Source organism: Lates calcarifer, linkage group LG8 (assembly GCF_001640805.2).
Source record: "Lates calcarifer isolate ASB-BC8 linkage group LG8, TLL_Latcal_v3, whole genome shotgun sequence".
NCBI lineage: Eukaryota > Metazoa > Chordata > Actinopteri > Centropomidae > Lates > Lates calcarifer.
This window is the reverse complement of record NC_066840.1, coordinates 19,238,992-19,254,973: the sequence shown is the minus strand read 5'-3', so window position 1 is coordinate 19,254,973 and position 15,982 is coordinate 19,238,992. Positions and strand designations below refer to the sequence as shown.

The window sequence follows — 15,982 nt, the reverse complement described above, 5'->3', positions numbered from 1 at the left end:
GACACTTGTTCAGACCTCCCTGTAGACAGTTCTTACTATTTTGTTTCACCTTTAAAAGAATCAGTTCCTGAATGAAAACCATTGACTGCAAAGTCTGTAGATTATCCACAGTAACCTGGAAACGTGTTTCTGGAAAGCCATGTTCCTTGTCCATTTTTCAGTGCTTGGTAAAGAGAAAATTCTATCTGCTTGGTAAGATACCACCCAGATTAAAGAAGAAATGTGTTTTTATAGTTTGAGTGAACTGGCCCTTTAATGGAAGTGGACACTGTTTTGATGTTTTTTTTTTCCTTTGTCTTTCTTTCTTTTTTTTTTTTGGAAGCTATAATTATAATATAAACTATACATTTATAACCTATGCGGGACCAGAAAAAATTCTAAAAAGCATCAACTGATGTCTTCAATCAGTTCTTCTATACTGCATCTTTTAACTGGAGTAAATCTCATCCTGGTAAGGTGGGTATGTGTATGTCAATGTATATGTTAGATTAACATTAGATAGTTAGATAGTTTTCCTGATTATGGATGATTAATCTTAAATACATGACTGGATATTGATAGCTCAACAATCAAATCAGATCATCAAGTCTGTTCAATTATCTTGTTACAAAAATAATATGTTACTGTTGAGTAAGATTTTGCTGCAAAGGAACTGTTAAAATCTGAGCTATATTTGGATGAAAAGGAAACACTATCATAGGAGCCAGTATTATCTCCATAATAATTTGAATGTATTAATTAGTGTGGTAATACTGTTCCTGACATACATGCTAATGATGTTATTGAATTGAGACAGAGTGAGAGACAGAGAGGAGATAAAGGAGTGAAAGCAGAGTGTGTGTTGTCCTGTGGGGTTCCTGGTGTGTTATTGCAGTCTCCTCTGGTGCTGGCATGTGCTTTCTCTGACCCTATCTTACACTTACACACACACACACACACACCACACACACACACACACACACACACACACAATCCCAAGCACACACTGTCCCTCACCCCTCCCTGATCCATTGACTGCCCTTTGACCTGCAGTGCTGTAGCGCTGACCAAACATACCCCAACCCCACTGAGACCACAATACAGCACTGTGGCGCCATGACCCACACAATACTGCACTATGTGAGAGAGACACAGAAGCTGGGTAAGAAAAAGCAAGATAAAGAACATTATAAAGAGAGAGAAAGACTGAAATATGTATGGCCACATTCAAAAAAGAATGGAAAAAATAATGTCAACTACTTGTGCCAACAGATGTTCTATATCCTCTATTTCACTTATACCTTTATACCCTTTTGCTGACAATAATGCAAGTATAGAATTATGAGCTCTGCATATAGTTTGTGCATGTATGAATGCATAAATGCTGTGTTTGCAGCACTGTTCTAATGACTGTTACTAGTGTTATGGCTGATTAATCCTACTTTTTTAATTAGATTTTTCGTTATCTTCAGATGTAATGCCTTTAACTATTAGTACAAACTCATGCTGTGCAGCCAAACATTGTTCTAACATAAAAGAACTTAGTTTTGTCTGGTGGAGGTTTTCAAAAATACTAATTATCTCAGGCTGAATTTGGCATCTTGAATTCATTATGTTGCTCAATGTAAATATCATATAGCTTAAAAGAAAAGCTGAACCAGGGTGATAGAGACTACTGTATATGATACTGTCAGACATGGTGGCATAAGATGATTTTTCCAGTCTACATCCAGGGGCTTATGGTAAAAACTGTAGGTCGAGGGGTTTAAAGTCATTGTTCTTTAGCTATTCTTTCTTCTTCTTTCTTTTACTATCTTATCTCCTGTTTCTTTCTGCTGCAACCCCCTCCACAAACACGCTATCGTGTCTTCACATCACTGCAACATACCATCAAACCCCACAGAGAACGTCCAGACAAACCCATTACTACCCCACCATTAGTAATGTCAAAGCAAACATTGACTTTATCTAAATGTGGGCTAATAGCCTTTAACATTAACAGGCCCTGTAAAACAACAGAGGCTGCAAAACTGGGGTGTAGGGGACTGGTCCTTAAGGTCGCCATTCAGTTACCTGCAAATGGGTAAATGGAAAGTAAAATGGTTTTGGACATCTCAAGAGATTCATACCTGCTATCTGATGGCTACAAATATTTCTTCCAAACTTGAAACTCACAATAGGAGAAAATATGTCAGTTTTTTTTTAAAAGTGATAAACTATATTCTGGGGCACTCCTTTTTTGGCAGCCACAGCTTGTCTTGTCCAAATAATCAACAAGACAACATTTGGTCCTGGCATTAGGATTTAACAAGAGGAACTGAGAGAGTCATTTGTGCTCTTTGAAGCTACCCTTTGTCTGCTAATCACCACGTAATCAGCAAACACACACACAGTGAAAATTTCTGCTTTTCTGTCTGTTCTTTGTTAACTGAAAAATAATGCAAATATTAAGTAATGGTTTAGTAAAATTACTTTTCTGTGGAAACTGAAAAAATTAGAATGAAGAATCACCCGTTAATAGCAGCCTGGATCCAGCTCTTACTGCAAACACTGAGGCTGGCAGCCAGATGCCCACCACCACCACTGTCAGGCCATATAACGGTTATCAGCATGTCAAATGGTATTTACGACAGGTAGCTGTGACTTAGGGCGGGTTGCATGCTCAAACAACAGGAGCAGGGTGGAGGAGATTTACTGATGTGAATCTATGAGTGTGTCTGTTTACAATGAGGTAAAGATGTGTGCTTGAAGCATCTGTCTGTGGTATGCAGTAGTTTACTCTATGAGGAATCAAGATGCTCTCCATCTCCCCTCTCATTTCTCATGTGGTGACAGGCAGATGCCTACTACTATTACCAAAATGTGTCTTCAAATTACCTGCTTCATCCAACCAATAGTCAAATACCCAAAGGTATTCAATTGATGAATTCAGCTAAACCAGGAAATGTTTGTTAAAACATATTTTTCACATGTAAATGGCGCTTAAGTGGCACACTCAGGTAGAAAACCATACCTCCTTTGCCTGTGGATGGTATACTTCCCTCTCTACTGCACCCAGTAGTGCAGGAGATACTGAAAACTGTCTTGAGCTGCAAATATCAGTCCAATAATAAAACTGAAACTTGAAACTGAAACAATTAGTTTAACAAATCATTTAAGGAACTGTTCCAGTTTCTCATATGTAAATATTTTCTATTTTTCCTTGTCTACTGAGAGTAAACTGAATATCTTAGGGTTAGGGTTAGGGTTGAATGAATAAATCACCTTGGATTCTGGGAACTTATGATCGGAATTTGTCACAATTTGCTGATATTTTATATACCAAACGATTAATCAATTTATCGACAGAATAATCAATAGATAAGCAAAATAATGGCTGTGGCCCCAGTCTTTTACTTTTCCAAGAAATTTCAAGCTGTTGTCCTGTTGAGCTAACCACATTTCTCTACTACATCTGATTGCTAGTGTTAGCATACTAATTACATTCCCCTGTAATGAGTGTGTAGGACAGGAGGTTGTTAAGTTATTGTGGGCTGTGTGTGTGTCTGTGTGTGTGCGTACATGCGTTAAGTCATATTTATTGGTAGAGTCTTCTAGCTGTATACATTGCCAGCATCTGTGTATGCGGTTGTTTACATTCTATGTTGTCTCTCTGTTTGTGTCTGCAGTGACGATGCTGTCTTGTCTTTCTCTGTTCCTCCATGTGCATCTCTGTTTTGGCAGTTTCAATGTGATGAAGATGCATTTGTAATGTTTGTGGCTCTTTACACTTAGTATGACAACAAATGAACCCTCTCATCTCTGTGTCTGTTCCTCTCCCTTCCTCTGGATAATGGGTGGTCTATACAGCACAGTCACCCGGAAAACATTAGATTGTTTAGACAGACTAGTGCATCAGAAAACCATGTACACATCCCACACTCATCATCTAATTCCTGGGTATATCCTCTCTTTTCTCAGACTACTTCAAGGGATGGTGGGCAGAAGAGGCAGACAAGAAATATGTGAACACGCTGTAGGTAATTTCAACACACAAAATCACAGCATAAGAAAAAAATGAATCTCTCTGCTGGAGTAACTTCAATAATCACATTATTATTATCTTTTCTACCCTGCTCCAGTTGTTTGACCGTAAAACGTTTAACAGCTGGCTTATGTAAATATCATCTGACGTGCTGATAACCATTTGACATACACGTGGCATTTCACATCACATGCACAATGTATGTGTGTGGAGGCATGAGCAAACAGCGGCATGCACATATGGACCAATAAACAAAAGGATCTGTTTGATGCATTCCAAGTGTCTTGTAACTTTTATTGGTATACTGGTCCTCACCTGCACCTGACTCTTGATATTCCCTGAGAAGAACAGTTTGTCCATTCAAAGTCAAGTCCTTTTTCAAAATGCAACATCTGCTCTTCTAAAATTGTTTTTTTTTCTGTAAAATTGTTTAATACTGGTGAAAAATAGTCTGAAGAATGAGGCTGCTCACTTCTTGCATTCTTGATTCTGATAGGATATAAGGATATATATATATATGTACAACCAAAATGGACACAGGAATCCAGAACCTATAACGGTTGCTTTTAAAGGAACAGTTCAACCCTCACATCACACCACCCTTATATCTGTCTATTCTATTGTAATGTGAAGCTACAGCCAGGAGAAAAATAGCTTAGCATAGCATAAAGACTGGAATCCGCCAACCAGGTGCACTTATTAACAAATCATCTATACAGACCTATGAGTATAAACAATGAGTAGTGGCTTTATTTAGGGTTCCATGCAGAAGGCAGGAAGTCACTGTGCCAAGCCAAGAAATAGTCCCACGCATAACCACCTGCAACCCCCCAGGCAAATTATTTTCCCTTATTCCAGTCTTAATGCTAAGCTAAACTAATGTCTCCTGGCAGTTGCTTTATATTTAGCGTGGAGTGCTATCTATGATCTCATCTACCTCTTGACAAAGAAAGCAAATACGCATACTGAATGCATAAGAAGTATGTTGGAATGGACCAGAGTGAAATTCTACACACCTGAACCTAACTCTGTCAGCAGGTAGCCCAGAATGCACTGGCCTACTACCAGTCTTTGACCCCAGCATTCAAGCTCAATGCTGTTCAACCAACAGGGGAGAATGCTAATCTCTCAGCTGCTCAGTCTCATGCTCAACCATACACACATACACAGAGGCCCAGATGCCAGTTCAAACAGTGTGGTTGTGTAAGTCTCTGGAGTGCAGTTTATGTGACATCTGCTGTAATAAATGCATAAATGTTGCATCTTTATCTCTTTTTGTCTGTATCTCTGGGCTTATCTCAGTCTGTCTTTCTTTCTTTGTCTGTTTGCCCCCTTTTACCTCTCTCTTTCTCTTCATCTGCATCAATAACTCTTCCTCTTCCACTCCCTCTGTCTTTTTTCTCTTCCTCCATCTCCTTATTTTTCTTGTTATCTCTGTGTGTTGCTGCAGTCCAGCAAAGCCCTCAGCCATTCCAACGTTCCTGCTTCCATTCGCCAATCGGCACTAATGGTGGAAAACAGACTTCGGTGCCATCTGATGCTCAACTCCAAGGACACCCGGGGAAAAGTAACTTCCAGTAACAATCATTAAACTGTTTGGCCTTTCTTGGTATCTATTAATTCAGCAAAGCGCTGTGCTGCTGCCATTTCATTGAAGCAAGCCAGACTGGACTTGCAGTAATTTAGAGCACTTATGAAGGTACTATTAGACATAACTTCCTGGATTTATACAATAGCTGCCTTACATTTACTGTAACTGAACGCTGCGTGGAAATGGGGACTACCCAGACAGACCATGCCACAGAAGATTCATTTTTTTCAAATTTAGATGTCCTGGTGTGTCCTATAAAACTTTACTTTTTATTGTTCATTGTTTATAAAGTTGCCCAGAGCAACCCAGCTCTAGTATGCATATTTATCTGGGATATCTCAGTAATCACCAAGTCACAAATAAAACTGCTTTGCTGCATCTTTTCTTAGAGTGCAGTGGAGAATGTGACAAACCAATCAGTGAGAGGAAGTTTGTTTACGATCATTCTTATCAAATTTGTCAAATTTGTCTGAGTATCTGCCTCAGTTTTGATTAATTAAAGTAGCTAGAGTGAAGTAGCAAGGAGACTGGCGGTTATCCAGCTTGTCCAACTTTCCTAGAGGCCATTTTCTGGAAATCTTTATAGTGTAAAGAGTTTCTTGTTTTTTGTCTCCTCTGACATTCATGAGGTTTAGGGGTTGTTTATTTCTGCTATAGGAGGTTATTGCAGACTTCTTGTTTGTTCCTCAACATATATTGTTCCGGTGCCACTGAAAGGTAGATCACTACGGTGGCACTTGGCAACTCCCTCTCGGCTAAAGACGATACTGTTCTACAGTGATCTTGCTAATGTGGCCTATGAATTAGCAGAAGCTTTTCTGAAAAACTGCAGTGCAATTTGTGGCATTGTGTTAATTTTTTCAGGAAACAGCTTTAACATTTGCAAGGCACAAGGCCGCAAGTAACCTGAGATGACAATCTCAGGGGAAATCAATTTACACTGCCAATGAAATACCTGCAAACAAGTTGGACTGTAGCGGTCGAGAAGTGATTTTGCTTTATCTTGGCACCAAACATTGTTCTGTTTCTGTTTCAGATTGTTTTATGTGAAAAATGCTGGTGTAAGTTTTGAGTACATTTTGCTGAGATTGGTTGAGTTTGCTTTAAAACTAACACATTTGCAGGTTCCCAGTTTTAAAACAATAATCTGTTGAAAATCTGCACTTTCTATTACTCTTATCACCCGTTTCAGATGATTCCTCTGTTGTTCAGTATTATACTGTAAACAGGGAATGCTAAAGATAAGAGACAGACAGAGAACAGATGACATGCATTACTCAAACCCACAAATTCACAATTACATGGTATGAACCTCAGACCACAAGACACCAAGAATCCCTCTCTAAACACACACAAACACATACACTACTGTACAGATGTCTTTCAGCTGCCTCTTCTCAATCTTCAGACAGCGTTACACAAGCATCAACAAAATAAATATTTTAAAAAGTAAAAACTGGGTTGCTATCTATTTCTATTTTTGACCTCTGTTAGAAATGAATCCTTAATCTTTCTGCTCTACATTTCTCGCCTCAGGCAAATGTATAAACAAGCATTAGCATCTTTTTTGATCCCTACAACCTAATCCCTTCACAGCAACTTGAGTTAGAGTTCTGCAGCACTGATACTGTACTTTAAGCACCAGAGAACGACCAGGTCTAACCTTATAACAAGATAAGGGAGAGCTTCAGTTTCTAATAGGTACATAATGGCATTTTGTTCCCTCTGTCCTCTTCATGCTCTCCTGCCCTTTCTCTCACACCCCCTCCTATAATATGTTTCCTTTCCTTTCCCCTTTCTTCCTCACTCCTTCCCCAAGTTCTTTTCTTCATTTCTCTACTTGGCTTCTTTTGTCTTTGATTATCCACTATTACACCAGTCTTCTGACGTCCTGTGGTCCCTATTTCTCTCCTTCTCCCTCTTCTTTTCTTTCTTTTTCTCCCCTCCATTCTTCCTTCCTCCCAACCTTCTGTCTCTCTCTGCTGCCTGCCCAGGATCCATTGACAGACTGCAGGCGGTGAGGGGGAGGAAATGCTGTGGCATTGCACAGCAAACATCCCTAATAGGCTAATCTAATCTCATCTCTTTGCGGTCTATGACCCTGTGTTTACTTTCAGCCCCGTGTCTGCACGCTGGCTCGGCCTCGCCTCGCTGAATGCAGCTTTGTTCCCACTAAAACTCATCATCGGTGTGATCTCGGGAATAGGCGCCAACTCTGCGACCGTCTGCCCATAATGCCTGCAGGCTGGGGATTGTTCAGATCTATGTACAGCTTATGTATCTGTTGTTGTTTGCTTTTATTATGTTTTCTAGGTAGCATGTTGAGTGCTGAGGGTACTGCCCTGTAGCTGAACCTAATTGTGGGGGTGTTCGATCTTGAGTTGGAATATTAAATTTTACTCTTCAGCCAACAAGGCAGCATATTTGCAAAATAACCAATAGGTAGAAAACAACACTGCAAGGTACAAGTGTATGAAAGAGCATGAATTTCCCAGGCGAGATCAAGATGACAGTAACTGAATAACGAATCAAGAATCACAAACCAAAAACATTCATTAAGTGAAGTTCAGCCAAGGACAAGTGTCTGCAGATATTCCAGAATCTGAGCAAATATGTTAGTTCAGAATGAGCCAATACAGGATAACAAAGTTTTTCAAAGTACACAATTAAGTAGTTCCAGAGAAAAAGTGTTAGAAAGGACAAAAAATGATGGAAGAGAAGGTACGTCCCACAACTACTACTGTCCTCCCATCATACTTTTTGCTTTAATGACACTGGTGTCTCATGAATCACAGACAGTCACAGCAATCAAACCACCATGTTTCATAACCACAGTGTTTTCCAAGAAAAAAAAAAAAAAAGACCCTCCTGGGGTTGGAACAGCAGTGTGACAGCAACACAGCGATGATCCAAGAACAAAAAATTTCACTACAATAAATGACTCCATGTCAAACAAATCACTGGAAGACTTTTTCACTAAGCACTGCTGGATAGCGATGTCAGCTGCAGTGATTTACTGTATCTTACTGACAGTATTAATGACCACAATGCTCCAAGTCTCTGTTGAAATCAGTGCTTCTGTTACTCACCCCTGGCAGCAGTGGACATCAGGACCATCTCCAGAAACAGACAGACCCAGAGAAGCTCCATTTTGGTTGAATTTTAGGGAAGAAGGACACTCTGCTTCTTTGATCTGAGAGAAAATTAAATGGAAAAAAAAGAAGTTGCTATATTGAAGGATAACAGCTGAGGATATGTGTATTTAAGAGATACTGAGTAATAACTTTCCATCTTGAAGGTCTACTTTATGTTTTAGATTACATCTCTGTATATAAATCATCACTCAAAACGGCTCTGTTGTCCACTGTCACATAGTGTAATTTATTCTAAAAACCCACCAGCCACATTCATTATTTCACCATCTGATGGGGTTCTTTGATTAATTGCTGCTGAAATAGCTGCTAGCGCAACGGAATTAAAACATAATTTACTACCAACTGGCTGACAGCTGGTGAGTATGTGAAAACCTGCCTTGAATTTTAGAAGTGAAAAAAGTGTGTGACATTCATGACGAGTTGTCTTACAAGTGTTGAACTATTTTTCTAGCTTTTCTAAACAAGACCGAGTAATATATTTGTGGGATCCTTTCTAAAAACCAACCCCCATCAAAGGGTAGAGTACATGTAGATGGTGAAAGGACACACAGACTCACTTCCAAAATTTTTAATCTTATTCTTTTGGTCTATTGCGCCTGCTAAACATTTTCTTTATCTACAGAAGTCCACGGCAGTCAAAGCAAGTGGACATCAGTATAAATCTTTACAAACCCTCTTTCCAAGCAGCAGAGATTTTCAAAGTCAAAACTATTTTCCTTACAGATTTATTCTGTCCACCTGTCCATACGTCTCTCCTTACAGTGGTTTTAATCTTTCCGCCACATAAATTCTTCCCTGAACCTTATGAGATCTTATTTCAACATTTTGCATGCTGTATCTTTGATCAGGGTCTGTCAACCTCAGCGTCTCAGTTCACCAGAAACTGCTACACACTTTAAAGTGCAGGATAATTGATTTGTGACAATCAAGGGGAGATTTTCAACCTACGCAAGGCAGGTTTAGCCTGCACTTTTATCTGCATTATGTACTATACTGATGTAACTAGGATAAAAGATAAAAGATAAACCTTTATTTCATAAATTCCAAATTGTAAAAGCAGTTGAAGGTGGCTCAACATTACAAAGTAAAACACCTTTTTAAAGCAGAGGAAAGCCTGCAACCTATGACTGCATTTGGATAATCCCAGACTGGGGTGTGCCTTAACATATCACTTATTTAAAATCAATAATTTCATCAATCAATTAGTTTTAAAAATGACCATAAAACCTTTTCTCTTTCATTCATTCAGTAAGGCATGTTAACATTCCCTTAATAAACTGTATTGTTCCAGGTTAATGTGTTGTCTACAGTTGTGCCCACTTTATAAATGTAATCAAAGTAAACCATGTGAGTGCTGTAACATGTTATAATATGATATAGCAACATTTGTCTTTAAGTAACAGCTTCTGTAGATTCGTACCAGTGAAAATCACAGGAATATAACACAAGTTTGAATCAAATTAAACTTTATACTTTATCATTGTAAAATAGGGGGAACCTAATAGGAAATTAATAAGAATGAAAAGGTAATAAGGAGATAAATACAACTTCATTGCAAACTCTATAAAGTGCAACACATAAACATCAAGGTCTTGTGGGTACATTATATAAATATTACACTGATTTTGGCAGATGAATAAAGTCGGACTTACTGTAAAATTCCCAGCAGTGATGAGATATCCTCAGTCTGTTACCCGCTGGTGACCTGCACGTATACCATGCCGTTATCCCGCAAAAGTTATTCACCTCCTTTCCAATTAGCTACCTTATGATTTCGATAACTTAATCCGTGATTCAAACCAACAATAATTCACAAATGTGAGGAGACGCGTCTGCTACCGAAACGCCAACTTGTACTAAATTACTCTGACAAAGTATGCAAAGTTTGCTTAAACTTACCGAACGACAAATAAAGGAGAAAATGTGGTGGTGGGGGGAATCAAGAATATAAAGGCTAAGGTCAAACACGTGAACAGTCAAAATGCAGGCTTTAGTATTTCTGAATGACAGTCCGCATGTAAAGCGTTCGTGGGAGAGCAGTAACAGGACCGGGAAAAGAAAGGAAGAGAGAAATTTAAAAAACTTTATCTACATTTCTCTTCGATGTACATAACTCTTCAGCCGAATTAAAAATGAAAACCTGAACACTACGTCCACATTGCCTCCAGCAGCGATTCACCGTCCAAACTTCAGCCGCAGGCGAGAAAACAAACTGCGTCGACGGACTGTCCCAGCACCGAACTTTCAGCCAATCAGAGGGCAGGCCAATCAGAGAGCGGACCAATCAGAGAGCAGGAACGTGCTGGACAAATTTGGAGCGGTTTAGGGTGGTGAGGAGGGGGACATTCACTCAAATCAACTCAAATCATTTGTTAGACACAGACATGATGCTCAAAATGGGGTGCGCTGTCCTCATAGGAACCTTGAGGAGAGCAACAGGAATCTGTAGATAGGGTATTTCGGTATTTCCATTCATTATCATTATTGATATTATAAAAATTATTACATTAGCTAAGTATTATCTGTAATAGTAGAAGCAGTAGCAGTAGTAAAGGTAATAATGGTAAATAAATATATAATATGGGAATATACGTCTATTCTATTCTATTCCTGAAGCCTCATACAAATACAGTCAGTACACCATTGCTTTACTATGTGGTCTGTCAGTTTGCTCTTGCTCTTCCTTGCACCAACACCGCCACCTCCTGGCACGTAGACGTTATTACAACAATATGTTTTAAAACGTTCACTCAGTATTTACCTCTACAGTAGACTTGCTCCTTGAAAATGTCCTGCGACGTTTTATCTAGAGACAGTGTTGTGGAGTAGAGAATACACCTAACGGAGTTATCTATTTAGAATAAGCTACAACGTATGAGTGACTGTATTTAAGTCGGTGGTAATAAGAATACAGTTATATTCTTAAAATCAATAAATCATATTTTTAAGGCTGCACTATTCACTCTGAAATTCGGTATTTTTTTTAGATAGTTCAGTTGAACGTTTGCTGGTCTAATTACCTACCTAGCGAGCTACCTACTTAGCCAAATTGCTAGCCAACCGTATGTCAGCCTTTTAGCATAGTAGCTACTTTTCTGAGCAGGTCTAGCTAGCAAACAAATCACCGAGTGGCAACCAGCCAATTTACAACAAGCATGATATGTATTATATTCCTGGCCAGTTATTTCTATCCAATCACATACACATACCTACCTACATGTCTGGGAACTTTTAAACAACCATTTGAGGACGTGGTACACGAGCTAATTTCCGCACTCTGTCGAAAACAAACAAGGTAAAAAGTGTCTTTTCTGGTGCCACTTAAGAGCATTCGTTACAAGACAACAAACTGAAAACAGAATGTTATATGAAACTGTAAATTGCCATGGTATTATTCTTTTCTTTTTCTATTCTTTTCTTTACCAGACAAAATATCTAACTTTGTCCAAAGTATTTAAAATGCATTACACACTTTGAGTAGCTAGTCGAATACATAAGAAATTAAGGGTGAGTATTCTGTAATCTGTAGTTAAATACATTGTAAAAGTAACATGCATAAATGAAAACAAATTGTTCAGATAATTCACACAGGAGCTCCAGTCTGCATATTTTCCTTATCACTCAACTACAAACATAAGAAGAGGAAAAGAAAAGCTGTGATGTAGATAATTACAATTACGTCTTCCACCATACTTTGATATTTAAGGATCATTTAGTGGTTTACTTGCATCAGCATTAAGAAGTTCTCACATAAAACTTTGTTTAGATAAGGAGAGAGATTAACCTGTAGTGCCATCTTCTGGTCATGAGAGGAACAGCACACTAATGTCACCATCCTGCAGTGTTTCTCTGGTCATAGGAGTACATTGTGTTGATTGATAACATGAATCAATTTGAGTGTGTCTCATGTGACAGAGGTGCCTCATACTCATGAACTCACAGTGAATTATCACCCAACCATGTAGTTCTGACAGATCAGAGGGGTGTGCTTTTCAGCTTTTACAGCTGATACAAACATTTTGTTTAAGCATTGATGAACTGATGGACTGATGGGGAGACAGTAATTTTATTAAGGCAATTTGTCCTTGGATCACCCAGCTGTTCTAGTCAGAGACCTTTGTTGTATATTGTCTATGTCAAGATATTTCTCATCTTCTGAAGAGGAGGAAGGTGAAAGAGAGAGAATAAAGCTTAAGTATTTTCAAAAAATTAAATTATGTTTAAAAAAAATAACTTGCTTTTAAGTTTGAGGTAATTTTGTGAAAACCACATCAAAGAAAACAGGAAACAAATTTGGCCTAGTGGTCTTGGCTTTGCCTGTTTTATCATTTGCTGAAAAAAGACAGAAGAACAGGATGTTTACAAAATCAAGATCTAAAAAGCTGAAAAATATATTATCTGTGAGATGTTTCCAACATCATATTGAAACAAACTTTTTGGATGATGGTCAACATTTAAACATGAATCAAAGGAAAAAATTACATTTAATGCATCAGGAACTAATTTGAATGGTTTCAGCTCCAGCATGTGTTTGGACTCAAAAACAAACTGGAGTTTGTCTGAATTGTACTGAAAGACATTTTAGGACACCCTGAACTTTATATCAGTTAAACAGTCATTTAATACAGCCATCTCACAGTGATGATTTGGTTTAACTGTGAAATATAGCAGAGTATTGTCTATGGCTATGTTCCAGTTCTATGGCTTAAACCGCCGTGTTTTATTTCAGCGTCAGGAGAAGGCAGGCCAAACTCCCCAGAGTTTCAGAGAGTGTCTGAGCAGCTGGGAAAAATGCTATCTGCACATTTCTAAAGTGCAAATCTGAGACTCTTGAAGACCTTTTAATGCAACCTGGAAATAAATGTGAGATCAATTCAAAAACCAAAGAAAAGAAACAAACGTGAAAGAACAGAAGCTATTAATAAGGTCAGCGAGGAACAACTGTATTCTTTAAGCACATTGGGGTTTTATAAAAGCAAAAACAATGACAAATTATAGCCTCAAAAAAGTCACTGAGCGGGCACCAAAGAAAGATGTGGTGTGATTGCATGCTTTTATGTCTGTCTCTTCAGCTACAGCTGGCAGACTGTTAGCTTAGTTTAGCACAAAGGCTGAAAGCAGGGGAAACAGCTAGCCTGGCTCTGTCCAAAGGTAAAAAATCTGCCAACCGGTTCCTCTAAGGCTCATGTTATATCTTATATCTGTATAAAAACCAAAGTGCAGTCTGGTTTTTGTTCTGATTAAACAACCAGATGTAATGTGTTAATTTATGAGCTATTCAAGTACCCAGCCTTACCTGAAATCACATGTGACCCTATTAACCACACCCAGAAAGCTTTATAACCTCACCCCCTTTGGCCTGCAAGCCCTTATCCCTCCAAACCACCAAGACAACAAAGAGAAGCACTGTGAGTGAAATAATGGACATTCAAACCTCATGTTTAGTTACAGCAGTTATTGTTATCTTTTCATTTCTGCACATTTTTGCCTGGTTTTTAAATGTTTATTTCTGTTACATCACATTAGATTCCTGTGTTAATACCTTGAAGATGATGAAAATACTCTTAGCCTTTTACACTACTCTCTCAAACTTGGCCAAATCCGCTTCAATGATCCTGTAAACCTTCACAGTTAAGTTCTTGTTGTCATGTCTTTTCTACAACCTGAAGCTTGCAAAATACACAAACCTCTGAGACAAATGAGACAAGCAAACAGCAAGCTATTTCTTTTCACACAATTTTCTGTACTCAAGTAAGTTTTTAAAAATGCCTAGAGGGGTAGCTTGAAGTTGAAATGTTGATACTCCTCTGAACTCTCAGCTCTTATGTCAGCAAGTATCCATGGAGATGAAAAAAAAGGTAAATATTCTTATATTAACCAATGGACTAGCTTCAGAAATGCCACTTGATGACACTGTAAGATGCCTTTTCTCATATTAGCTGCCATTTTCACAAGACATGCTGGAAATCACAGGTGTAAATAACTAAAGTGATAATGGCTGAATTGCATTTACCTGCTGTAGTTTCAGGATCCCGCGCACACTGGTTCACTGTCACTGATTACAAGGACACTTGATCAGAACAGAGCAGCCATAGAGTTACAAGTAACACCTGAGCTTCTACTATGACAAGTCAAAGTGTCTGCTGTGAGAAAGGCTTTTTAAAATCTTTCATTCTCTGCTGATTAACCTTAGAGTACTCACCTAACCATTTTCTTCTTTAAATATGAAATAAGCCTTAACATGTAATTCAAATTCTATAACATAACAATTTGAATACAATATTAATAACATTATTTATTTATAATAATAATCATTAGAATTTGGTCAAAGCTGCTCTCTTGCAGTTTAGCTCCATATTTTCTCCACTAGATGGCAGCAGAATATTATATCAAGGGGACAAACATTCACATATGCATGGACACACACAGCACTTTTATGTTTTTAGTACAACTATAGTTGTAAGAATTTACTTTTCTTCTCAAATCAACATGACAGATGGTGGGAATATGGTTGAATATGCTCCATTGAAATCCATGCAGTGTGACAGGCAGTAGGCTGGAACTATTTCTGGTAAAGACTATTCTCTCTTTCTTCCTCTATGTCTGTGTTTATATATGAGGGAGAGAAAGAGCAAGAAAGAGAATGTCCATCCATGTGTGCCTGCCAATCTCAGCATTCATGTCTTTTCTAAGAGACACCAGGAGTGTAACAACAATCCTGTCTTTTAGAAATTTCATTTACAGTATATACAACTAATGTGCAACAGCAAATAGGTTTTAAAGGAAATATGATGTCGGCAATAATCTATTCCATAGCTCTGTCCAACTTCTACAAGCAACTTTAACACAAATGGTTCCCCCCCTCATGCAACTGTTGGCGAACATATCATAGTCTGATGAAAACTTTAGTGAGAGGCAAACTCCTTCTCTTTCCATTTACCTCTGCTATACTTTCTGTTATTCTCTCCCTCAAAGCAACTGATCACCCAAAGCCAAAAGTCCATTTGTTTTTTATTTTTATACTTAAAGTGACTAAGAGAAGCCTTCAGCCAGCAGTGATGGTAGCTGCCAGTTTGTTTGAGAGGAGAGTGTGATCATTATTCAAGTTGTGCGGAACAGCCCCTGTCAGCGGCAGATTACAAGTTAATATTCTGATATGTCATGACTATAATGGCAAGCTCTCATACTAAAGATGAATCTGTCTTTATGGCCTTTGTTTTTCAGTTATTGGGG

General features: G+C 38.3%; 1 protein-coding gene across 1 annotated transcript in view; it reads right to left on the bottom strand.

The window, feature by feature from the left end:
• Positions 1–10,969, bottom strand: part of fgfrl1a (fibroblast growth factor receptor like 1a) — a 67,535-nt gene extending 56,566 nt beyond the window's left edge. The window contains exons 1-3 of the mRNA XM_018693716.2: positions 10,649–10,969; positions 10,402–10,454; positions 8,684–8,787 (exon numbers count right to left, since the gene is read on the bottom strand). Of these exons, the coding sequence (XP_018549232.1) occupies positions 8,684–8,744 (61 nt within the window). The 5' untranslated portion in view covers positions 8,745–8,787; positions 10,402–10,454; positions 10,649–10,969. The remainder of the gene's footprint in view (positions 1–8,683; positions 8,788–10,401; positions 10,455–10,648) is intronic.
• Positions 10,970–15,982: the final 5,013 nt, after the last annotated feature.